Source organism: Danio rerio, chromosome 18 (assembly GCF_049306965.1).
Source record: "Danio rerio strain Tuebingen ecotype United States chromosome 18, GRCz12tu, whole genome shotgun sequence".
Taxonomy (NCBI): Eukaryota; Metazoa; Chordata; class Actinopteri; order Cypriniformes; family Danionidae; genus Danio; species Danio rerio.
The window spans coordinates 18,855,274-18,882,500 of record NC_133193.1 but is presented as its reverse complement, the minus strand read 5'-3'; the positions used below and the strand labels follow the sequence as shown (position 1 = coordinate 18,882,500).

At 34.7% G+C, this 27,227-nt stretch overlaps 3 protein-coding genes across 6 annotated transcripts in view; 1 reads left to right on the top strand and 2 right to left on the bottom strand.

Annotated features, from left to right (window-relative positions):
- Positions 1-4,693, bottom strand: part of phaf1 (phagosome assembly factor 1) — a 17,406-nt gene extending 12,713 nt beyond the window's left edge. The window contains exons 1-7 of one of the 2 annotated variants that reach the window (XM_005159099.5): positions 3,700-4,693; positions 1,868-1,950; positions 1,660-1,743; positions 886-929; positions 687-766; positions 506-600; positions 164-228 (exon numbers count right to left, since the gene is read on the bottom strand). In XM_005159099.5, coding sequence (XP_005159156.1) covers positions 164-228; positions 506-600; positions 687-766; positions 886-929; positions 1,660-1,743; positions 1,868-1,950; positions 3,700-3,763 — 515 coding nt within the window. In that variant the 5' untranslated portion in view covers positions 3,764-4,693. Of the gene's footprint in view, positions 1-163; positions 262-505; positions 601-686; positions 767-885; positions 930-1,659; positions 1,744-1,867; positions 1,951-3,699 lie in introns of both variants that reach the window. The other variant, NM_001082813.1, reaches the window with a different exon arrangement.
- Positions 4,694-5,135: 442 nt separating this feature from the next.
- foxl1 (forkhead box L1) overlaps positions 5,136-27,227 on the top strand; it is a 42,254-nt gene continuing 20,162 nt past the window's right edge. Inside the window, exons 1-3 of one of the 3 annotated variants that reach the window (XM_073928995.1) lie at positions 5,136-5,213; positions 5,964-6,092; positions 12,000-14,065. In XM_073928995.1, the coding sequence (XP_073785096.1) occupies positions 12,292-13,374 (1,083 nt within the window). In that variant the 5' untranslated portion in view covers positions 5,136-5,213; positions 5,964-6,092; positions 12,000-12,291 and the 3' untranslated portion in view covers positions 13,375-14,065. 3 annotated transcript variants of the gene reach the window in all.
- si:dkey-102f14.7 lies at positions 20,246-24,075 on the bottom strand. Its single transcript, XM_068214842.2, has 7 exons — positions 22,375-24,075; positions 22,014-22,131; positions 21,726-21,932; positions 21,466-21,643; positions 21,155-21,281; positions 20,938-21,017; positions 20,246-20,790 (listed from the first exon to the last, which is right to left on the bottom strand). Exons 1-7 carry the CDS (start codon positions 22,393-22,395, stop codon positions 20,700-20,702), a joined length of 822 nt encoding a protein of 273 aa, XP_068070943.1. The 5' UTR covers positions 22,396-24,075; the 3' UTR covers positions 20,246-20,699.

The following is a 27,227-nucleotide window of genomic DNA, read 5'->3' as shown; positions in this document are numbered from 1 at the left end:
TTTCTTCATGTGTTCAATATTTTTCTCTCTGTCATTTCATTTTATTATTACACATAACTTCATTTGTAAACTAATTAGTTTTGTTTCTTTGCAGATATGGATTTATTTGGTTGTTACCAACATCCAGTAAAACTCAGCACACAAATACACACACAGCTCTTACTTGGTTTCTTGAAGGTTGTTTCCGGAGTAGATGTACATCCGTTTGACAGTGGCCCCATGAGGAATCTGCAGGGAGGCCAAGCCATGGGCAAAGTTAGGCTGTCAAGGCAAAACAACTAGGAGTAGAATGTTGTGTCTGTGCAGGTGTCTTTTCTGGTGCTCACATCATCATAGCATTAGCATATCCATGCTTAAAATTCAAGTCAAATGCAAAGCCATGGTTTCGCGCAATATGTACAATTGTCATACATTGTTTTTTTTCTACAATTCTATCTAAATACCATGATATGTGAACATGGTGTCAATCCGAGCCGTGGTATTAAGTGTATGAAAGCAGTCTTACCTCATATTTAGGGGCTTCACTCCAGGAGTCCAGCTGGAAGGAGAAAGAAAGCCCTCTGAAGTTCAGATGGAAGAGCTGCTCGGCAGCATTGTAGACTAGACACAGAGAGCAAAAGACTCACAATAAATATACAAACAAAGAGCTGTCTTTACAAACAACTGACCCTAGCAATGAATCTCACCTCCTGGATGAGTAGCGCCAAAAGACTGATCAATCTGCTCGATAGTAGGTGCTATTGCCTGAGAGTTAAAATGCACTCCACTAGAATGAACAGAGCAATAGGTCATATTAGAACATTTACTAAATCTAGAAGAAGCTTAAGACTGGTTGAAACAAAATAGTAATCCACGAATATAGTGGTAAAAGCTAAGATCACTTACCAGTATTTTAGTTTGACTTTGGTCAAATCGTACACTTCAATTACCTGAAAAAACAGCACTGAATCAGTCAAACTAGATTTGCAATGTAATGTGACAAACAAGAGTCAGCAATTGACCTCATTCTTGAAGTACGAGTGGGCACAGGCATTGGAATCTTATTGGCTCAAGACTTCCGGTCTCCTTCACTTATATTGATCTTTAGATTTTAAAAATGGCTCGTTATGCTGCTGCATGTTAAAACTGATCTTTTCATATTATATTATTCTACTTTTTATGCAAAGTCATAAACACACTTGTTTTAGAGCAAGCAGTTTGAGTGTTATCTGCCGTTTATTATTGCTAGTCATTTCTCCCATGGGCAACTGAATCGGAAGTTCTAAAACAATCGCAAAAAAGGGTGCACTTCTGCATTAAAGAATGAGGTCAACAAAATAAAATTACATATTTAATCCAAAAACAACACAAAAAAACACTTGTTTGTGTGAATTATGGGGACATTTCATATGTGTTCGCTGTTTTTTAACTGTACTAAAAACTGCATTTTCCATTACCCTATACCAACCCAATCCATAAGTCCAAGAAACTGTGCATTATACTTTCTGAAAACACTATTCTATATAATTCTACATATTCTATAGGCAGCATTCACATAATTCACCTTCTACTTGTAATACTTGAGTCCTACCCATGTCTTTACACAATTTTGTGTCCTCATATGTCACAATCTCTCTCTCTCTTTCTCTCTCACACATGCACACAGACTCAGAGTCTCACTTTCAGTCTCTGATTGCAGGCATCAAACAGCAGTTTAATTCCATCCTGAGTCAAGTTGAGAATGAGGTCGTGGCTGAGTGGCATCTGTTTGGGGAACAGAAACAGGTCAGATAAGGACACAAATAAATCTAGACACATAACTTGAGGGCCTCAGAAAGAGCCCACAGTAAATGGGCCTTTACAGACAACTATATTGACGTTTACTTACTTGTTCGCTGTAGAGCACCTGGACATTTTTGATGATTCGGCAGTGTTTCTGTAATATTGAAATGGCCTGGGCCAATGGCATCCCTGAGAAACATTTCAGACCGTTTTCAGGTTACATTTCACTTGATAAATGTGATGTCAACAGATGCTTTAGTGAAAATATGATAATTGAATTAATGTTTTGTTATCATTCAGAGTAACAAAGTGTGTTCATATACAAATGAAACAGCATACTTATTCTGACTAGTCTCATCATCCTACTTGCAAGCATTATTCAATTCAAGTTTATGTGTATAGCGCTATTTGCAATAATTATTGTTTCAAAGCAGCTTTACAAAATGTGCACATTATTGCATTTCAATCAGATTAAGTTAAAGTTAAAATTAAATATAAGTAATTATTTACAGACATAGTTAACCTGAAATTTTATTGCATATAGGAGGTGTCTATGTGTACATGTTTAATGATAGTGTGATTGAATTGTTGTTATTGCATTATCATTGCGTTATTAACGTTATTGCATTAGTAGGCCCACATGGAATCTACACGTGGAGAAATCTGCAGATTTTTAGCCTATCATTGAGTCTATTTATTTATAAATGTGTTTAAATTTATATTTAATCAGTTTTTAAGTAAATTTTAGTAATAATATTGACTATTATGAGAGCGATTTATTCATTTGATTTATTTAAAATACAGTTTGTAAAGTAATATTTTCTGTCATTTAGTAGATACATTTTATGAGAGGCTAGCTTTGTTTACCAAATAAGTAGATCTAATCGCAACAGTTAAAAGCTTTTTTTTTTTTTATTTCATGTATTACATTTTAGTTATGATAGTCCCAAAATCATTCCACATAAATCCACAGATTTTATACAAAAGTCTCAGTAGAAATAGCAAAAAATATCTGCAGATTCTGTCTGGCCTTAGCAATAAGTAAAACATAGTGGTTTGAAGAAGAGTGGCAAGTTATAAGAAGGAAAACTATAATCATAAATAATCATAAGCCTGTTAAGATTTTTAGAAAACAAAGTTGTTACACTAAATAAAATTTTAATGGGCATACTCTTTATATCATGGTAGAAATATTTTGTTCTGAATAAATAAATAAAATAAATAAATAAACAAGGCACTTTCAGATGACAAAAATTAAAGCTACAGCTATTCTTTCTTGTTTAGATGTTTGAAAAGCCTTTTTGTCTTTCTCTGAAAAGTTTCTCATGGTAATACAGATGATAATTCCGTTATTATTAAGATATGCAGACGGGAAATAAAGTGGAGGACATCAGAATAAAAAAACTAAGTTAGCATAATGCAAAAACTATTTCATAATTGCATTTAAATATGGATTTATATTTACTTTGATTTACTCTAGAAAAAAAAGTAACAAATTATTCATTGAGTGTAAGAATTGAGGCAAAGTTGGTTTTATATTTGCACATTCGTAGTGACATACTTGTGACATGCTCCCTATATTTTTTCCCATGGTACCTTGAATATTTGGTCTGAAATCAAATGTTAGTTTGACTTGAAAACAATGTTAGCCCTATTTTCACAATTTAGGATTTGCAAAGATTCTTTTTGTGTAACTATATTATTAGGGAGAATGTCTGAATGTGAGAATATAAAACTACCTTCACCTCAATAGTGTAAGAGACAATTTTCAGGTCAAGCTAACTTCAGATGTGAACGTGTCAAAGAGCATATGATGCAATTATGAAATGCAAATGCAATAGCTAGAAAGCTCGTTTTCAAACATCCTGTCAAGAAAAAAGCACATCATCGTTAGCCAATCCAACCTTAGTCCAACGAGCAATCCGAATTCACACTCACCTAATGCGAATTCCCATTGTTCATTTCCCAAAGATCGCTCAGGAACGACCTCCAGATCCAGCATTGGCGGGGAAAAAATGGGGATATCAACGAGGAGCTCTGACTGTGCCAGATCTGAATGTTCCCTCTCGAAAGCTCTTGAGTAATCCACCGTTAAATCACCAAATCAGTCCGATTATAGCGAAGAGTAGGTTTGCAAACACACTTTAAGCACAGTTTGAGTGACACAGGACACCCGTGACGTCAGATATGTCAAAACACAAGTGATGCAATCCAGCTATCAACGCATTCTACTGTCACCATGCTTATAAATAACACGATTAAACCAATAACGGATACACACTTAAAAGCAAACTCAATTATGACAACGATTCAATAAATAGTACAGTAAACAGTGTGTCAGTCACTACGAGCTGATGTCAGGGGGAGTAAATGGTTACAGGTTGCTGCTCTCACATCAACGTCCATGAGAATTAATAATGAACAGTCAAATGTAGTATTTTAAAACTGCTGTATGCTGAAAAAAAATAAAAATAATGAAAAAACAAACACTCTGACCTGACCTTTGACTTACTCCTCAGTTACATAAAACAAATAAGCTACTACTTATTACACCAAACGAATACAACATGCCGTCTAAAACTAGTTAAATTACATGTGTTTAAACTATTTATGACAAAGCTGGTCAAGATGAGTCAACACACAAACACATCGGACTATCAGTGACTCTCACGAGCCTCGCCTGACGTTGTTTTCTTTCTTTCCGATGATTCAACAGCAAGCAAACAGATCAGCACTTAAAAGCATCATCTGTTTATAATATCGCGGATTTCTCCGGGTTCCGTCGTTTCGTTCGTTTGAGATGGCGTGCTCTTACATGCAACTTTAATTCCCGGTGTCTCCGACGAATAAGATTTGCTTAAGATGATAAAGAAAGAGCCCCTCCGTGCCAAAAACAACTTCCATCCAAAACACCATGATCAGCTGATAATTCAACTTCCTGTGCGAAGGAGCTAGCACTTCCTAGCGGCAATTTTCAAAATAAAAGTCAAAGAGAGCGCACAGCCCTTCAAAGTAAAATAGAAAAAATAATTTAACTAAAGGGCATCGTGTACTGTTTCATTATGCAATGTTAGATTATCCACAGGTCAGATTTTTTTGTAGCAGGTAATTTGTTTCTAAAAGAGCTGAACAAGTTACATTGCCGTAATATTTATTGATTATAATGATTTTTTTCTGATGTTAATCTAAGGTGTGCTATTATTTTTAGGGAAAACTGTCTTTTTGTGATTCGACTTATTACGCAAAAATACCCATATTTTATCTTTTCCTAAAAATCTTCACCTGCTTTTGTTATAAGAAAATAGTAGTCACATTTCAGTATCCATCATCTTGTAACGTTAGGCCTATATTACGTCGAAAAGGCAATCAGAAAAGGCGGGAACACCGGGACGAACACGAATGAGTCACACGACCTCATTGGTCACGACCTGGTCACGACTGGACATTACAAGGTGTGTTGAAAGAAATTTTACAACTTACCGAATGATGTACGTTTAATTTTAATCTGTTATTTCTGCAACCGGAAAGACGCATGTAAACCGAGTAAAAATTTATCACTTAATTATATTTACCTCTTGCGGCTGAAAGGACATCCGCTGCGTAAAACATGTGCTGGATAAGCGACCCCAGATTAATAAAGGGACCAAGCCAAAAATGAATGCATGATCATTTACCTCGGGAAAGCCATTTAATGTCAAACAGAAACATTCATTAGTTAGCAAGAAAAAAAAAAAAAACAGGTCAGGGCAGTGTGCTGAATAATTAAACTATATATTGCATATTTTATATTATATTCTTACTTTTCAATTATAGAACAGTGTTTAAATAATATTAAAGTTTTAAAGATTTGACGTTTACATTACAAAAATGCACAAAAGCTCAGCCAAACAGCAAAAAGTGCAAACATATATTCAAGGCGGCAACACCTAAGCTCCAAAAATGGCAGTTGTTAAGTTAAAAAGTCTAACACAAAGCGTGTTACGTTTTGAGTTCTTCATCAGTGCCGGACTTATATTATGTTTTAATATAAGTTACTCACTTACAATCAAGCCGGGACTTGTACCAGCGATTTTTATTTATTTTTTTGCTGTGAGGTGACAATGCTAACAACCGAGACACCTGATATAAATTAAATATACAAAAAAGATGACCACCTTTTTATTTTTGCCACAAAATTTACAATTATTTTCTATTATGTGCAGCTCTGGGGTAGCAAGGCTCAAGGGGTTTGGACTGTTGCCTCACAACAAGAAGGTTGCTGTTTCGAGTCGCAGCTGGACTAGGAAGCCTTTCTGTTTTTCCAACCATCAAGATTGTGCAGTATACTGTAAGTGAATTGAATAAACTCAAACAATAATATTTGAGTGTGTTTGTTTCCCAACACTGGGGGTTCATGAATGCACTCTCAGTGCTGGGTTGCGGCTGAAAGGCACCATATATCACCATATTTTTTCTGTAAGTGCACTTTATAACTTTTACCTGTATCCTGCACTTGCTGCTATTGCACTTCAGGCTAGACCTAAGCTGCATTTCGTTGCTTTGTACATGTTCATGTGTAATGACAATAAAGTTGAATCTAATCTAATAACAAAGGCAACATCCGACAAATGAAATACAACATCTGAACAATGTCTTGACGTGTTTTAGCCATATACTGCAATAAATGCTGGGTTCCACACATTTGATTTGTGTTGGGACAACATGAAGAAAATAAGTTAACTTATTAGTTTTTACAAACTTAAGTGGATTGAATATAAAACAACCCCCCCCCCCCCAAACAAAAAAAGTAATATTTTTTGAGTCAGTGAAATTGGAATAATGGACTCTTGCTGATTAAATTACCTGAAAAAAAAGCATCACACTGTGGATGCATTATCATCTCAGGTGTGCTTTAGGCTCTTATTATAGGCTCCCATCGTAAATTATTTATCACAATATAGCAAGTAGCGATTGTTATTGAAATTGTACTCAAACGTAGCATCATTTTTAAGATCAGTTTGCATAACAAGCTTTTGAAAAAGACTTCAAAAAAAAGACTTTTTAGTCACTATATAGTATATTAAAAACATACTAAAAACACTAGTATATAGTGCTGCAGGGCGAAGCAGTGGCACCGTAAGTAGTGCTGGCGCCTGACAGCAAGAAGGTCGCTAGTTCGAACCTTTGCTCGTTTCTGTGTGGAGTTTGCATGTTCTCCCTGCGTTCGCGTGGGTTTCCTCCGGGTGCTCCAGTTTTCTCCACAGTCCAAAGACATGCAGTACAGGTGAATTGGGTAGGATAAATTGTCCGTAGTGTTTGAGTGTGTGTGGATGTTTCCCAGAGATGGTTTGCGGCTGGAAGGGTATCAGCTGCGTAAAAACGTGCTGGATAAGTTGGCGGTTCATTCCGCTGTGGCGACCCTAGATTAATAAAGGGAATAAGCCGACAAGAAAATGAATGAATGTATAGTGCTGCAAATAATTAAATATCTTTAATTAGGTCTACTTTGCTTGTCAAAGAGAAATATTTGGATCTGCTATGATAGGAACAAAGATGAAAGTCATGTTCTTGTTCATTTGCCCCCAAAGGCTAGTTCTGAATGCTGAATTAATAAATTGAGATTGTGGTGGTCCCATACAGGAAAAGCCACACCAATGAACACAGTAATTTGAAAAGGTTGTAGATTGAGAACACTGATAAAAAAGCCACCAGATGGCGTCGTTTATTGAAGGCCTCGAATGACTTGAAATATCTTGCGTAACAACAGGTGACAGATAATACAGAGATGGCGTTGAGATCATTTATTCTCAAAAATATAAAATGTTCATAGAATGTATTTCTCTTCTGTGTGTAACTGAATTGAAATGTTCTGTGAGTTTAGCTTTATTTGTCATAAGGTCATCTGAAAGTTTTTAGCATCCTGCATGAATCCTTGTGTGTATACAGTACAATAAACAAAAGTAAAAGAGCTTTAACAAAATGCCTATGTGTGCAAATAGAACAGAATATCAACAAATCCCAAATGCTGAAGAGTTTTTATCTTGTGTGGTATAAAATATTCAAACCTTTAAATGAAAATTGGGCTATATGTGTAAATACGTTTACAATTTAGATAACTTAAGGTTATTAAAGCTCCTCCTAAACCGTTTTGATTTGGTCTCGTGCCAGTTCATGTGCGGTACAGTGTGTGCATGTTTTCTGAAAGTTTGTATATGTAACAAACTATTGTTTATTTACTATATGAATCATGCTTTTGTGTGTCTGCACAAACCCCATTTAACCCCATAATGTCTCACTTGGCCGTTTCCCGTAATTAGGTAGCTTTGTAAGTAGCTTTATAAACAACAACTGTCCAAATAGAATGAAAGATAAATACTTCTGAAAGCTCTTCTGAACGCCATGCAATATATTCACATTTGACATAAATTGATTGAAAAGGCAGAACGAGACGCTGTGAATGATTTGCGAAAGCTCTGTGAATAATTTGACTTTCTCTGCACCAATAGCCCAGATCAAAACTCCAATTACATTGTTTGTGGAAACATTGTTGGCCCTGATTTTATTTATTGTGTTTGGTAACAAACCTTGCCAGTCTGTTTCGCAGGGTTTGTTTTTATCCTTCAGATGGGAACATGATGAATAAAACAAAGCGTAAGGAATTTTAACACATGTTGCTAACGGTTAAAAATAACAGAAAAATCTGTGTTCACTTATACAAACAATCAAAAACCACATTTCTCTCCTTGTTGATTTCAGAAGACAGATGCTGAAGTAAGACAACTTGAATAAAATGATAATAGTTTTAAAAGTTGTCAATAATGATGCAAGATATTGTGGATTTATACATTGGCTAACACTTTAGTTTAGGTCACAATTCACAGTATTAACAAACCATTAACACTCCTAGCTTAATAAACGGCTAATTAGCTGTTTATTAATAGTACGGTAGAAGTTGGGTTTAGGTTTTGGGTAGGATTAGGGATGCAGAATAATAATACTTCATAACTGCTAATGAACAGTTAATAACTTAATAATAGGCAGGTATAATAAGCCAGTAGTCAATAGCATGAGTTTTGACCTAAACTAAAGTGTTACCATAAATTGTATCTTTTTGATCAAACACTAAAAAGGCCAAGCTTTTTGTGTTATAAGGTAGAATAATGCGATATAGATGTTTTGGTAACACTTTAGTTAGTTTGCAGTAGTTATTGTCAGATAATGCATTTGCTAACATTACCAAACAAATAACATATTTATTATTTATAACGTTAGTTTATGAAAATATAGTTGTTCATTGTAATGCAGTGGTCACACTAGAGTTTGTGCATGCAAAATTCTGTTGTATGGTGCTGTGAAAAGGGATGGGGTTAAACAAGATGATTAGACATTACAAAAAAATGAGCGAATGATCCATATTTTACATTTCTGAACAGAGAGGTCATGTTTTGATCTGTGATTGGTCTCACGCAGTCACATGATGCAATTTCGCAAGTTAGAATTCACCAAGCTTGAACTTTGCAACGCTGCGAACTGCAAAACTTGTCGCACAAGATTGCCTTTCCGATCTGTGGCATTCGCTTGCATATAAATAGAAATAAAACTGGGCCGATAAATGATATATATCGAATCGCAATATAATTTTTGTCAATAAAATTGATAAGCTCTGGACTTTTATACTTTGTATTGGTCTTTAAGCCAATCAAACAGCACAAATGTGCAACAATAAGAATCAAAAGTGTGTCAAAAACTCTAATTTTTGTGGCTTCAGTCTTTGTTGGGATACTTTTTTAAATCTGGAAGCATAAACAACTTATATCGAAATATATACCGTTATTGTTCAATATGGAAAATAATTATCAAGATTGCAGTTTTGCCATATTGCCCAGCCCTAAATGGAAATCTATGGGGCGAAAAGTGCAGTGTGACCACAGCCTTAGGTTGTTAACTTACTGTGCATTAACTTATATTAACAAGCATGAATTTGGATGTTACCAACGCAGTAGTTAATGTCGAACTATAATTAATAAATGCTGTATTGTTCATAATTCGTTTATCTTAGTAAATACATTAACTAATGAAACCTATAAAGTGTGATATTTTAGACCTCCTAAATAAATACAGCTACACATCTATACGATTGAGCAACCTCTTTATGTGCTTAACAGCAAGTAAAGGACTTACAGTATAAGTGACTGCGTACTGCTTGTGTGTCTGGATTTTTAGTCTACAACTTTATGAATCACCATCTTCAGAGGGAAAGTACAAACTCAGGAAAAAAAAAACTTTTAAGTTTATCCACAGAAACCTCCAAATGCGTAATGTAATCACAGGCCAGCTGTGTGCACTTGTAAAGTTGTTATAATCCCTCTCGGTCCTATAAACAGGAAAATACATAATATAAAGCATCATGCGTGCATCCACAAATAATACAGTTTATCCTAATGGCCTGCCAAGTTTTCCTTTTTTGGATATCAGTGGTCTTTTATCTATTGTTAGCAAACTGATAAGATTTTTATGTGATACAGTAAGGAAAAGATACTCTATAAAAAAAAAAAAGATAAAATAATTTAGTGATCATTTTGCAAGTCATTACATCATTATTTTATTTAGTCTTTAAATTCTATAATACTACTGTTTTAAGTTTGGCAGTTTGTTATTGTAAAAAACACTTTAAAGCACATGTGAACACCAATCCATAATAACAGGATTTTGTTTTTTCTGTATTTTATAATCTGCACTGTACTGCATTGTATTTTAGGGTTGACAGAAAGGTCTGAGTGACAGACCACAGGATGTCTTAAAGTTCAAAATTAAAGAAGAGCACGTGATCAGCAGAAGTCACAATACCATGCAATAGAATTAAAATAAAACATAAAATGGGCAACATGGTGGTGCAGTGGGTAGCACAATCACCTCACAGCAAGAAGGTCGCTGGTTCGAGCCCCGGCTGGGTCAGTTGGTATTTCTGTGTGGAGTTGGCGTTGGTTTCCTCCGGGTGCTCCGGCCCACAAGACCAAAAACATGTGGTATAGGTGAATTTGGTAGGCTAAATTGTCCGTATGTATGAGTGTGAATGAGTGTGTATGGGTGTTTCCCAGTGATGTGTTGCAGCTGGAAGGGCATCTGCTGTGTAAAACATATGTTGGATAAGTTGGCAGTTCATTCCACAGATTAGTAAAGGGACTAAGCCGAAAATGAGTTATTGAATGAATAAAACATAAAATACTAATAAAAATAACTTTTTAATAAAAGATAAATAATAAGATAAATACCAATTATGATTTGTTCAGGGAATTCTAGAATTAGCCTACCATTTTACCTTATTATTTAAATTTTGTTTTGTTATTATTTATTGAAATTCAATGTCTTATTTTTACTAACACTAACACTTTAGATTTTTTTCCATAGCATTTTTTTCTTCTTTTATTTTTCCTAATTGGTTTGTTCATTATTTTGTAAAATTTATATTAATGGATTCAGCAAAATCAATGAATAATAAGAGACAAAAAATGTGCTGATTTATGCAGGAAGGTTTATGGATACTGTTTTCCTCATTAGTCTTGTGCTACTTATTTTTAATCAAGGCAATTCTTATTTTACTTATAATAATAATAAACTTTCTCTAAAAGTGCAAGTTTCTTTCTTAAATGCACATTGTATATGTACATTATTAGATCTTTCAGATATTTTACAAAACTTATTAAAATAGTTTTAGCCTATGTATTGTCTTTAATATTTGACAATATAAAACAATGTTTAATAAAGCATTGTATTTTAATTAATATTGCAAATGGTGAAGTGCATATTTATACATTTTAATTATCTTTTATGATTCCAGTCAGATTGTCACTTTTAAACTGTCAATTTTAAATAAAAATTGCAATAAGTTGCATATTTATCGTGTAGTCAAACAATATCATTCACTGTGGTTAACGTTGTAACAGATTAATCTAAAACAAAAATATTAAACTAGTGTAAATGTATTTAGCAAATACGTGAATGTCACTTAAGGCATCCACTCTCTGAATTGCAACGAAATGAAGCTGTTTTCCTTTACATAGCCTGCTTTGTTTTCTTTTCTTGCAACCCAAAGCAACTCCCAGAAAGAACTCTGTCATGTTTGCTTGTTCTCTCTGTGCGAGCAACTTTCAGCGTTAAGGGTGGACGTGATATTTCAAACATCAGATCAGTGCGTTTATGTATTGGGTGCCCGGAAATTTTTCCAAATAAACACAGCTTGATTCAACTTGGGTGGGCAGACTTATCAACAGACTAATTCTATAAACAAATGAAGGAATAACCGAGCACACCATTGGCTGGTAGGGCAGGGGACACGCGGAGGGAGAGAGAGACTCGAGGCTTTCGGCAATGAAATTTTAATTAATGTGGGTGGGCTGAGGGAACACAACGAGTGTTTATCATAGACAATTTATTTTCCAGCGCTAAGTCAACATAAAACAGCAAAACGGACAACAATTATTTAACATTTCGGACTCATGAAGCGGACACACCGGTGGCGATCTCCCCAGACTGAATCTGTCCTCCGAAGTCATGAGTTTATACCACAGCCCCGTGCCGCAGTCCGGCGTGGCTGCCTCGGCTCTCGGCCTGTCCGGTTCCTCCCTCATCTATGTGTACGGTGGCGAAGTTGGAGGCATCATCCCCGCGCTGGGGTTCGCGTCTGGCCGGCAGGAGCCTCCACAAAAACCCCCGTACAGCTACATCGCGCTCATCGCCATGGCAATCAAGAACGCGCCGGACAAGCGCGCGACCCTCAGCGGGATCTATCAGTTCATCATGGACCGCTTCCCATATTATCACGACAACAAACAAGGTTGGCAGAACTCAATCCGCCATAACCTCTCGCTCAACGACTGTTTCATTAAAGTGCCCAGAGAGAAGGGGCGACCGGGCAAAGGCAGCTACTGGACGCTGGACACCAAATGCCTGGACATGTTTGAGAACGGAAACTACCGGCGGCGGAAGAGAAAGTGCCGGACTCAGGACACAGGTGACACCAAAGTCGGTCACAAGAGAACTCGGGTGACGAGCTTTAAACTCCATCAAGGTGCCCAATCAGAGAAAGTCTCTCCACTCAAGCAAAATCCTGGAAGAGATATTAAGGAGAAGTCGAACGACACCCAACCTCAAAACGAAGAGGAAAATGTAGCCTCAGAATCCGCCAAAGACTGGTGTTTGGCATCCTCGACCACGATTGTCTCCCTCCCGAGATGCACGACACCTGAACGGAGCAGCACGGTGGCTGTAAACACTCACACACCGCTTTCAAGCGCGAGCGAGACGCGTGTGCCCGTGAAGAGTGACACTGGACGCGCGCAATCTGGAGACGCCAAATCTAAAGAATCAAACCCAAGGAAAACAACAGACAAGGCAAAGGAGTTTAGCATTGACAGCATTCTGTCAAAAAAGGAGAACCAGTTCCAGCGGAGGTGCGCAGCTGCTGGAGGAGCCTCCGTGGATTCCCGCGGTTACGCGCTCGCGTCCTCGCTCATCGCACACGCGCACCCACAGCTGTACCCGCGCGGATTCCCGCTCTGCTCCTACCTGTCTCTCACCTGTCCTGACAAAATACTGAGCTTAACAGAGAAAACGGATGAGAAACTATTCTTTTGATGACTCCTTTGTACCAATAACTAGTTTTATTTCTGGAAAATGTCAGTGTTGGTAACATTCTGTCTTTAGCATATTTGTTTGTTTTTTTAACGGCTAATTACAAACGAAAGCATAACAAATATCAACCCTTATGAAAATGAACCACAAAAGAGAGCAACAAAAGAAGGGTTTAATCTACAGTATATTACCCATAATTTTCTAGACTAACCATACATTAATCACATGTTTGTAGTAAAATTGTGTTTTTACAAATGGTAATAAAAAGCATAGTTGCTACGCGTTTACTGTAACAATACGATGGTTAGATATCACAAGATAGTTTTTTCTTCTTCTATTATTGTTGTCCTTATGGAATTCAACATGGGTGGCCGCTCTGTAAACTGTAACAGTAGTTAATTATGATGATGTGTGCACTATGATCAAGAACACACTCATTGCAACCCATCCCGAACACAGATGTCTTTGTAAAATGCTAATGTTTATATGAAGAAGGGTTTTATGCATTCCTCATAGCGGCTACTTGAAAAATAGCTGTTGTTCCTGTCCTCTCCTACAACTTAAACTATAGATAGACAAAAACTCAAAGTTGATTTACTGCTTAAACATTCACCTGTGGGAAGAAAACAAACATTGATTTGTATTGTGGACGATCTGAGAACTCAATTTTTCAAATAAACGAGTGGAAGTGACACTTTGTTGACTTTAACTCAAACAAAACAGTGTATTTTAAATGAACAAATTATGGGATTTCTTTCTATTCATAGTCTATATATTTCAAGCACTTGTTGTCCACCACATGTATTTCTTGCCACCATATATAGCCATAAGTGGTTTTTGAGCTGAAAGGTCTAAGCCTCACTGAGTGCAAATCAGGAATGCTTGTGGAAATAAATAAGGAACTCACATCCACAAGCATTTCCTGTGTATAGGATTCTTTTGGTCAGACGTGTAAATAGAGCGTCATCCATCTGAAGGTTTGTAGAGAGAAAGAGACTACATCTCTCAATCTGCTGCCTCCATCTGTCCTCCTCTTCACAGATGGGCTCCTTAGATGGAGCAGTCGAGGGCTCTGCTGGATCACAGCCCTGCGTTTGCCATCCATGACCATAACGAAACACTGTCTGCTCCCTCCAAGGTGATCTTTAAGATTCTGCAAAGAATATTTGAATTTGTGGATAACATCATTTACAATATTGAGGAATTATGGATATTGCTTTTGAAAATTATTTTAACAGATACAGATTTAGTGAGTTAAATCAGAAAAAGGTGGTGTAAAATAGTTTAATAGCCATTTCTGATTTTTCTCCATAACATTTACACACTATATGTCAAATGCATAAACAAAATCTGTGTAATTGCATTCTTAATATTGTTAGATAATTGTGCCCTCACGTGTCATAATGTATTGTAATACTATATTATTCATTATTAATAATGTTTAAGAATAAATATTAACAACACTAATAACAATTGCCCCCCCCCCCCCCCAAAAAAAAAACTAAACCTAAAAAGTTAACTAACTACATATTAAAGCTAATCCAAACTATTAACAAAGTTATTATACTTAATATTAATAAAACTAATAGTACCTCAATTATTTTACAACATAAAAAAACTTTAAATACAAATAAAGAAATGGAAATCAAGCTAAATGAAAAATGTACAATTCAAAATATTAATGCAAACAGAAATATTGTTAACATTAGGACTATTAACGTAAAAATGGAAAATACAAAAACTAATTCAACCATGAATAACACAATTGAATAAAAATGTAATAAGAACCTATTCTGCTATGATACTATAACAATAATATTAACTTAAAATGTATACATTTAACTCAATAAATAAAACTTCACCCACAAAAAACAAACAATAAATATAAAATCTAGACACATTAAATAATATTAATATAACAAAAATGCTTAAATATCAGAATTAAATAGCATATATACATTTATTTTATATTAAGAAAATTATAAAAATCATTATATTATTAATATTCTGAATTAATAAAATTTACTAGAACTTCATCTTTGCTAAGCTGCTTTGACACAATCTACATTGCAAAAAGCGCTTTAGAAATAAAAATGAAAAACTACAATAGTGATACCACACAACATTCAACATACAAAATAAAAGTCTGTTTCATTTAAACATTTCAATTTAATTAATATATTATACTATATTATACTTCACTACAAAAACTAAAATTATTAATAAAAAATGAATATTAACAATTATTACCAATGCTAACCCCTCCCCTAAAAAATCTAAACCTAAAAATAATAATAGTACCTCAATTGTATTATAACATAATAGACTTTAAAAAATAGAAATTAAGCTTAATGAATAATGTACAATTCAAAATAATAATGCAAACATAAAAATACTAGAAATATAACTGAATTTACATGAAAATGTAAAATACAAAAAGGAAAAACTATTCAACCATAAATAAAATAATAACATGTAATAAAAATGAAATAAAATTATTCTACCACGATACCATAACAATAATATTGACTTAAACATTAATAAACTTATACTAATATAATAAAACTTGTATAAAAACACAAAACATAAATTTAAAATCTTTATAGACACAATAAAAATACTAATAAAATAACAAATAATGCATAAATATCAGAATTAAATTGCAAAAAGACAAAAATAATAACTAACAATTCAATTCAGAAAACAATAGTACTTCAGTGGAACAATAAAAAAAAACTATTTTACATAAAGAAAATGATAAAAATCATTCTAACTATTATTGATATTTTGAATGAATAAAATTTTTCTGAACTTCATCTTTTAAGCTGCTTTGACACAATCTACATTGTAAAAAACATACAACATACAAACATACAAAATTAAAGTCTGTTTCATTTATACATTTTTGATTTAATTACTATATTATACTGTATTAAACTTCACTACAAAAACTAAAACCAACTCCTCACCTTCTGCCCTTTCAAAAAACCTAAACCTAAAAATTTATCCAAAGTTATAATGCAAAATCTACATATTAAAGCTAATCTAAACTATTAACAAATAGTTATAATAATAATACCTCAGTTATAATATAATAGCTAAAAAATTAAGCTAAATGAATAATGTACAATTCAAAATAATAAAACAAACATAACAAATTACTAACAATATAATTAAAATAACATGAAAATGGAAAATACAAAAAAAGAAAAACTCATTCAACCATAAATAAAATAATAAAGTTGAATAAAAATTTAATATACACCAGCATTCCTTTTATTTTAGACCCACCCACAGATCAACAACCATGCTCTGCAAAAAATCACCAAAACACAACCAAAATAACCAGAATAAAATAACTAATAAAATGAACTAGAACTTCATCTTTGTTAAGCTTCTTTGATACAATCTACATTGTAAAAAGAGCAAGAAATAAAGATGAAAAACTACAATAGAGATTCTATGCAACAAACAAAATAAAAGTCTGTGTTTGATTTATACATTCTCAATTTAGTTTCTGCAAAGATCCAGTTATGGAATAAAGAAAATGCTGGATTCTGGCTCAACCAGTGTCTGTTTGATTATTTTGGTAACCACAAAAGCAGTCTCACAGAAGGCCAGTGTTTTCTCAACAGCATGAAGCTGATGGAGCACAGAGCTGGATGAGAATTTTAATGACAACATTCTCCGTTTGTGTTCTGTCCTTCTCAAGCATTATATTAAAATAAACACTGGAAGAGAGATTATCTTTCTAAGTGTTTAAACTGTAAAAAAAAAAAAATCACACCCAAGAGTGGATTGCTGCTTCTCTTTCATTTATTTTGACTGGAAATAGAGCACGGTTTCTGTGGCTGGAACCACAAGTGCTCTGCCGTGAGAGGAGCCAAATGAAGGTGCATTGAGTTTAAAGCAGAGGTCTACAGTTCCATAAAAGTTGCCTACTAAAAATACTGGCACATTTCTGTCACACAAACATATATTGTTTGGCTCACTGGAAGTCATTATTTGCTACTTTAGAAAATGACAGAAACCTGCATTAATTTTGATTCCGTTGATTCAGCCCATACTGCCTTAAGATTTTAAAATACCATTTTCTGAAACCAGTACCTTTAACAAAAAGATTAAAGTACATTTTTAATACTTTTTGTAAACATTATATAAGACAAAGTATTAAAGCGTTCTTATATAATAAACAAGGGTTTCATCTTACAGTAGTGCTAAATGTCCTGAAGAGATTTTAATGATAATATAAAATATAATTACAGTTATCGTAGTTACATGTTATGACATTTCAAGCTCATTCCTTGATGACAAAAGTAGCAATATTAAGTTTAAGGTCACACTTTACAACAATATTTTAATAATATTAGGTTAAAGTACTCATACTAACATGAAGTAAGAATGAACAATATGAGTACAGCATTTATAAATCATAGTTCTATATTTACCGATGCATCATTCAAATCCAAAGTTGTGCTTGATAACATTAGATAATGCACAGTGTTAACATAAACTAATAACAAGTTACTTTATTTCTATTGATTAAAGTAAACAAAGATGAATAAAGAATTTAATTGAGGTATTGTTCGTGTTAGTGAATACATTAATGGAACTTGTAGTAAGGAATGCAATATAAAATAGGACGATACATTCACCCTAAAGAATTATGATTTTCAGTTTGATACACTGATCACCCTTGATAGCTCTTGACAATAATAATACATCTGTTTGTAGTCTTTTATTTTTAGATTTAGTTTTGGCCATTTTGCCTTTATTGAGAGGACAGGACAGTATTTTAGACAAGAAACAAAGTGGGAGAGAGAGGGAAGGGTCAGGAAATGTTTCCAAGCAGGGATTCGAACCCGTGACACCCTGAAGTGCTACTGCACCATATGTCAGTGCACTAACCACTAGGCCAGGGCTATTCAATTAGTTTTTCATGGGGGCCGGTTCATGAAAAGCATCCCAAACGAAGGGCCAGAGAGACATGACTTGCTATATGAGTGATGACACAACTGAATATAAGAGCCCATATGCTGTATTTGTGCTTATAAAGACACCCACGTTGGCTTTTTCTACATTAAAATGTTAATATATTGTATTTTAAAACAACTGAATTGTCCAATTGACTTTTCTTTTTTTAAACAAACATTCAAATGTTGTATTTCGCACAACAAACGCAGTGCATTACTGAAGTAGGCTTCTTCTACATTCAGACACATTCATATGTTGTGTTTTGAACAGCATAACAATTAGTGATGCAACGATTATAGATTTTGGTTGTACGATTATATAGTCTGAAGAATAATCATGGTTTCACGGTTATCACGTCTAATGTATATTCAACCTTTATATTAGATAAGCTATTAAGATTAACTGTTGTTATCATCTGCGTTCATGCATACATAATCATTTTAATAATAGCTCGTCTAACATATCTTTTGTTTACATTGCACTGAAAGCCACACACAACTCTCACCGTGAGATGTTTTCTACTGCGTGCGCCTGGAAAGACACAAGCGGTTTGCTCCGCTTGTGCACGCATATTGTCATTTTTACATTAGAAATAACAATCTTGCAATCTTTTATCTTCCCCAACAACAATCCCTCTGGAGTCAGTCAGCAGCTAGTTATCCTATTCTAAGGTCATTAAATTGACCATCAACCCAAGTTCACAAGGTAATAGATGTTTATATCTACATCTCATATTGTTTTTCTTAAAGTCAATTTAAGATCAAGGATAAGACACGCATTTTCAATTGAAAACACACATTTTCAATTCTTCTGAAATAAATAAAGACAAAAGAGTGGCCTGACTCAGTGCCGGGGAAAGTTATTGTAATGCATTACAATATTGAGTTACTCCTCAAAAAAGTAACTAGTTGTGTTACTTAGTTATTATTTATGGAAAGTAATGTGTTATGGTACTTTTGAGTTACTTCTTGATGCTTTACATGCATCCAGATTAATGAAAGAGGAAAGCAATGTGTTTGCTACTTCTGTATTTGTGTCTTATTAGTTCAGTAAAATCAATCTCTATTGTAACTATCCCCTTTTCTTCCATGTGTTAAAAACTATAAGAATTCTTCCATCACTGAAATGTAAGGCTCTGCCATCTTGGTTTCTGTCTGTTTCCACGGGGAGCTCATTCTCTCATTAAGTGTGATTCGACATGATTACACTAATTTTAATTCAGCAAATTCTTAGTTATTACTAGTTAGTGAAGTAACTTGTTACATTAAAAAAGTAACTCCAATAGTATTACTTAATCTTCTAAAGGTATGCGTTACTTTACTTGCTATTTAGAAAAGTAATATTACGTAACTCACGTTACTTGTAATGCGTTACCCCCAACGCTGGTAATTATTGTCATTTAATAATAGCATCACAAATCAAGCTCGACAACATTTTTATATCGCAAATTAAATTGGGCACACCCAAGATTTGTTGTGGCCTCATCCAGCAAAATTTCTGGAGGCGCCACTGGTAGTTAAGGTAATAGTTGCAATATTTGACAGGATTTTTTGTTTTTGTTTTTAATGGATTTACTTATGTAGAATATAAACAGCAGACTAATGAAAAATGTTGTTCATGGTGCTCCAGGCTATCTTTGTGTAAAACCCAATGCCATGAATAAGGTAATTTCAGAACTTAATATAATTAATAAAAATATTAAATATAAAAGTTAATTAAAATATTTCAAGGTAAAATTTTACAATTTTGCACACTTAAAATATTAATGCAGTTAGTTGCTGGTACTTTATCAGGTTTAGGGTGTTCTTATGTGAACAGTTGTGTAATACCCATGCTTATAATGTTGTAAATGCATTTAAAGATAATAATAATAATGAATGTTTGAGTACAATTTTTTTTTAACTTGCCTCCTTAAGTATACAATAAGAGTATGCAGACATAAAGAAAGAGAAAGACACCAACTGACTGAAGATGACAAGCTTTATTTCAGTCAGATTCAGAATCAGCATCTGCCTTGTCTTTGTCCTTATAATCAAATCTTTGATTGCACCTCACGTCCAGCAGCTCCAGTGATCCTCAACAGCATGCGTTGTTTTCTGATGAGCATCACAGCACTGCATCGCACTGGTGTCATTAAGAAATCCTCACCAGTTTCCCTTTCAGTTTACCTCATCGGCTCCACTGACTTCCAGTGACCCTCACCAGCCCTCAGGTTCCTTTGGTGACCCTCACCAACGTCTGTGCCTTCTGGTGACCCTCACTGGCCCCCTTATTTACTGGTGCCCCTTACCATCCCTCAGTCTCTCACTGGCTGTGGAGACTTGCATTAAACATCACCAGCCCAAGAGGGTTCTTCACTCTCTTTCACTTCGCACCTTCCTTCGCCAAAATTGCAAAAATCGTCTTCTCAGACGCCCAAGTCGACCAAGTTTTGGTGGTTTTGAGCTTTAAAAAACAAACACATCACAAGCATGAATATGAATGACTAGCTTTCCACAATACACCAATATAAACCTATGTGTGTGCATTTGTGGGGGTTTATATGAGGTATGTAAGCAGTAACAGTCTGTAGTGTGTGTTTTTATTCAGTACCTTGTCTCTGTGAGAAGCACCTGCTGGACACACTTTTCAGGAGTGAAGTCCCCTCCCGTCTCAGACACACTGTCTCCCTCCTCAAACACACAAAGTAAAGCAAACCAAAATTATGATCTATCATCGTTTTTATCAGTTTACCACCATTCTGATTCAATTCAAAAACCCATCAGACACACAGATGGTATCATTTGAAAAAAAACACAAGTAAACTTACTGCTGTTTTGGTGGCAGATGCTTGAGGGTACATATTGGGCAGTAGATGTCTGAGGTTGTCCAGCATGTACTCTGTGAAGCTGATGCACATCTCTTCTTCCTCAAGCTTTGTGGGGCCTTGAGGAACACTACACACACACACACACACACACACACACACACACACACAAACATAACAAAAACTTATTACATGAATAAATGTACCAGACACACAACGGTCTATTATGACTGACAGCTCCATTTCACACAGACTTTAAGCGATGTTGTAACATACAGACACCATCAGCTAAATACAGATATACAAATACTTACTGAAAGATGATCGGCCCAAATTCTATGGACAGGTTGGTGGTGGTCATGCGGTTGAAATGACTCTCGGCAGCCACTCGGGACAGGAAGAACGTTAGAGAGCAGAGGATATTGTAATTTTCCTCTGGAATGGTATCCAGTATTTTCTTCACTGCCTTGTGACGTTTGCTAAGTCTGAACACTGCAAGATAAAATATTTCCAGAGTTCAACAATTTGATAAATCTATTTTGATGTGGAGCAAGCTCACAAAACCTTCACTTACTCTTGAACACTTCCCGCAGTTCAATCATGAATGGCTCTGGAATAAGACCACCAGGAAGAGTCCTGAGGAAATGTTTCAAGACGTAGGCTGAGGAATGAACATCCTCAATGTTCATCTTTGGGAAGCCTCCACGATCAAAACATTTCCTCAGTTCATACTGCCGCAATACTGTCCCACCAACCCTGAACAAGCCTATGGTACTAAGGCCTAAACACATATGTCACAAATACATTGTCAGATGCGTGACAAACACTTGGAAACACAGTCAAACATCAAGCCAGCACTCACCATGCTTCTCGAGGAAGCTCACCAGGTGTGTGAAGGCCAGAGGAAGCCCCTGTCTCATCCTTCCGGTCTTTCTCAGATGTGACAAGGGAACACCAAACACCTTGCTCGGTGCTTCCTCCTGCACAAGAAAGAGGGTTAAGAAAAAGAAACGAGAAAGTGAGTGCACATACAGCTGTCTAATGACTGTGAATTATTATAACTATGAGTGTACGTTCAAACATGAAATGTATTATATTTACACACACACACACACACACACACACACACACACATACACACACACACACATTAAATACTTTACTAAGAGTTAGCATTTGTTAATTACTAGTAGGCCTTATATTGTGTGAAAATTTATACTTACACACACGGATAAAACTCCCATTATTGGGGTTTTGCCGAGTTAACCAAATCCAAGGGGTGTCCAAAGCCGTCAGTCGAAGTCAGAAGAAAAGGGTCGTTACCGGGAAATCCAAAACCGTGTCCGAATGTGTCAAAGTGAAATCGCAAATCCAAAGCCGTAGTCGAAGTCCGAAAAAAGTGTCAAAACCGTGAATCAATAACCGTAAATCAATCAAGAAATCGCAAACTGCACAAAAACCACTAACCACAACCAACGCCAGAACACCCAACAAAGAATTCTAATAAAGTACGTGCATATAAATCTGCCGCAGCTCTCACGTCATTAGAACGCGTTCTATTTAGAATCCGAGGATCAGCTTCACGAAAATGTCCATCAGTAAATCTTTAATATGTGTGTATATCAACGTTAATAAACTGCACATACATGTCTCATAAACTGAAGCTCGTTTTGCAACGACGAAACGCGCTTCAACTTAAGATACACGTAACTTAATTTGTTCAGCCTTACAAACTGTTTAATTGCATTAAACACAGCTTACAAGGCTCACCAAATTATAAAACTAAACAGAGTAATAATTTTTTCAATACTTCATGCATAACAACATAATAATTAAAAGAATATTAATACAACGTTATTATCCGTTAAAACACAAATGTGTTTAGCACAATTTAAAGTAAATGGATTTTAGTGTATTATACTTAGGTATATTTTTGGGGTAAAAATATATAAAATAATAATTATAGCCTATTTAAACTTTTTTTTAAACTTCAGGCAATAAATATAATTTTGTAACAATTAATATTTTAAAGTTGTAAAACATTTAAGTTAAGTTATAAATATTTGAATATTATTAAGGTAAGCCACTTCATATAATTTCAGAAAGTGAAATACACTTTGACAGAAATGGTCCTGCCAAGTTTATCAAACCTTATTCACTGTCGATTTTTGTGGACAGTATCCGAACATTAGTTTTGTTTGTAGTTATTATTTTACACCCATACAATTTTTAAAATGTTAAAACTGTCAAGGCTAACGGTAACATAGGCGCGTTAGCCTTCTTAGCCAAGCATACTAAGCACACATTGAACATTACCAAAAATAGAGCGATCCATCAGATCCTGTAGGTCGTTAATGTTGCGTGAAGAAATCATGTTGTCAGATCATTTTGTCAGAGTAAAGTAACACAGTAATGGAACATTACTCGATTATAGCTCCAATCTCCTCACGAAACTTTCGCTCAGAGCTAATTAATTTACAACTGGCAATCTTAACGATACGCCCCGTGTGGCTAAAATCAAACTACAGTGCAATGCATTCTGGGTCCCATTGATTTCTATATGATTTTTGTATCACAACAGTGCAGTGTACAAAAGGCATTTTCTACAAAACATCCAAAGTCTTTCGGCTGTCCGCACCACTAGCTTATGGTGACTCACGCTCTGCGCCTCTGCAGCTCGCGCTGTATTAAACAGACGCACATAAGTTCATAACTATAGCGGCCGTTTTTCGACTGAACTAAATTTATTTTAGTTTCTTGGTCAAACTATTTTGAGGGCCGGAACAAACTCCCTCGGGAGCTGGATTCGGGCCGCCAATTGAATAGCCCTGCAATTGTCTATTGCGCTGACTAGTTTGTAACTAGTCGAATTGTAACGTTGAGATTATCGCATAAATGTAGACATCTGTCCCTCATTTAGTTGTGAAATTAGGTTTTATTTTGTTATTATTTTTATGTATTTACTTATTTTAAATAATTCTATGGGAGATGTTTAATATGTTTGTAAAATGTAAAATAAATCATAAAAAAATTATTTAAAAAAATATTTGTTTATTTTAACCTACAATGATCTATAATACATAAGTCAACAAAAATTTATTTGGTTCAAAGACCTTTACAAGCTTAAAAACAAACAAACAACCAAACAAAACAAATAAAATAAAGTGCACAGCATGGCTAGCACTGTCGCCTCACAGCAAGAAGGTTGCTGGTTTGAGCCCCGGCTGGGTCAGTTGGCATATCTGTGTGGAGTTTGCATGTTCTCCCCGTGTTCACATTTATTTTTTTTATTTTTTTTGACTGCTCTGGTTTCCCACAGTCCAAAGACATGCAATATAGGTGAACTGAATAAACTAAATTGGCTATAGTGTATGTGTGTGAATGAGTGTGTAAAATGGAATCCGCTGTGTAAAAAATATGCTGGATAAGTTGGCGGTTCATTCCGCTGTGGCGAAGGAAAATAAACTGAACCGAACTAAACTGAAGGAAAATGAATGAATGAATTATGTAAATCTTTTTGGGGGGCAAAAATATGCATAATACTTCCCCCATCAAGCTTTACAGTGGACATCCAGTTAGATGTCATTCAGTAACAATAATTCATAAATTAAAAAAAATTTGTGTCAGGCAAATTTTGCAAAAATAATTATTTAATGGCATGGATCACAGTGTAGCCCTACAATTTGAATATTTGTCCTTTTAATTCTCATAATTTATCATTATCCTTTAAACCACTAGATTTCACCCATTGGTCAGCAAAACATTTAATATGTTCACTTGGTTTTATATTTTTAGTAACTACATTTTCCATAAAAAAATATATTTATTGTGGTAAAAATATAAACATACATAAAATACACATACATAAGGAGCATTTGAATAAGAATGATCTTAAAATGAGCACTGATCTGACGAATAAACAATTTACTTTATTCAGTTGAAGTCAGAATTATTAGCCCTCCTGAATTATTCAGCCCCCTGTGTTTTTTTTCTCCAATTTTTGTTTAACGGGAAGGAGATTTTTTCAACACATTTCTAAACATAGTTTTAATAACTCATTTCTAATAACTGATTTATTTTATCTTTGCAATGATGAGAGTAAATAATATTTGACTATATTTTTCTGGCGGCGACGCAGTGGCGCAGTAGGTAGTGCTGTCGCATCACAGCAAGAAGGTCGCTGGTTCGAGCCTCGGCTGGGTCAGTTGGCGTTTCTGTGTGGAGTTTTGCATGTTCTCCCTGCGTTCGCATGGGTTTCCTCTGGGTGCTCCGGTTTCTCCCACAGTCCAAAGACATGCAGTACATTGAATTGTCCATAGTGAATGAATGTGTATGGATGTTTCCCAGAGATGGGTTGCAGCTGGAAGGGTATTCGCTGTGTAAACCATGTGCTGGATAAGTTGGCCGAAAATAAAATTAATGAATTAGTGCAGTTTAAAGGTTTAATTTGGTTAACTAGGCAAGTTAGGGTAATTAGGCAAATCATTTTATAATTATGGTTTTATCTATAGACAATCGGGAAAAAAATTGTCTAAGGGGGCTAAAAATATTGACATTAAAAAGGTTTTAAACAATATTATTCTTGCCAAAATAAAAATTTTGCCAAATAAGTCTTTTTCAAAAAGAAAAAAATATTCTAGAAAATACTGTGAAAAAAAATCCTTGCTCTGTTAAACATCATTTGAGAAATATAAAAAAGAAGAAAAAAAATAACAGAAGGGCTAATCATTTTGACTTCAACTGCATTCAGTCAGTCAGAGGCCCATGAAGCTCTGCTCAGACCTCAGATCTCCTCAAATGATTCTCCTGAATCCGTAATGTCGGACTGATCTGAGGTCAAATCCGGACTGAGAGAAAAGCAGCCGGCCCGCAGAAGCGTCATCACCCTTGTTTCATGTGCAATCACATCTCCAGGCAGCACTAAATCACAGCATTTCAAGCCTCCGGCATCAAAAGAGTTTTAATCTGTGTGTTTATTATATATTTTCACTCCCAGCGTAAACCAAACTCAGTTGTCCAAATATGCTCTCAGAGCTGAGGGAGAGTAGGGGCTCTGATGAAGACTGATGGTCTCTCTGGGAGAAACATTAGCTGCTAATCAACTTATGTTTCCTGCCGTTCCGTTAAGACATTGTTATTTGCATGCGAAGAGCGTAGGGACCATGTTTGCTTATGAAACATAGTAGCCAACGATGGACATGCAGAAAGTATTAAGGACACAATTAAGGATTAACACATTTTTGGATTTAATATGAAAAACAGACCTTTTTCCTACCCAATCTTGGCACCAGTGCACAGTTCATAGACAAACTGAATGTATGTAGCAAAGCTAAAGGGATAGTCCATTCAAAAATGAAAATTTGATGTTCATTTACTCATTCTATAGACCAGCAATGTTGGTCTGTAGAAGTTGGTTTTTGCACAGATTTCAGACTTGCAGTAGCCATGAAGATAAATGTTGTCTTGTCTGTTTTTGTTTTGTTTTGTCTTTTTTTTATTTTGTTTAGTCTGTTTTTGTTTTGTTTAATTTTGTCTGTTTTTGTTTTGTTTTGACTTTTTTTTCATTTCCTTATGTTTTGTCTGTTTTTGTTTTGTTTTTATTATGTTTAGTTTTGTTTGTTTTTGTTTGGTCTGCTTTTGTTTTGATTTGTTTCATTGTTTAGTTTTGTTTGCTTTTGTTTTGTTTAGTCTGTTTTTGTTTTGTTTTGACAGTTTTGTTTTGTTTTAATTTTGTTTTGTCTAGTTTTGTTTTGTTTCATTATGTTTAGTTTTGTTTGTTTTTGTTTTGTTTTGTCTGTTTTTGTTTAGTTTTGGACGGTTTTGTTTCGTTTATTTTTGTTTTGTCTGTTTTTGTTTTGTTTCATTGTGTTTAGTTTTGTTTGTTTTTGGTTTGTTTTGTCTGTTTTTGTTTTTGACGATTTGTTTTTGTTTTGTTTCATTTAGTTTCGATACAAGACAAGACTACATTTTTTAAAATAATGATTATAATTAATAAATCCTAGCTTTAATAATAATAACAATAATAATAATAAACAATGTGCTATATAAATAAAAATAAACAATAAAAATAATAAAT

Coding starts and splice junctions, on each gene's coding strand:
- si:dkey-102f14.7 (XM_068214842.2), bottom strand. CDS start 22,395: ATGGGAGTTTTATCCGTGTGT. Junction 22,132..22,374: donor TGGGAGTTTTATCCGTGTGT/GTAAGTATAAAT, acceptor TTTCTTGTGCAG/GAGGAAGCACCGAGCAAGGT. Junction 21,018..21,154: donor CATCTGCCACCAAAACAGCA/GTAAGTTTACTT, acceptor TGTGTGTTTGAG/GAGGGAGACAGTGTGTCTGA.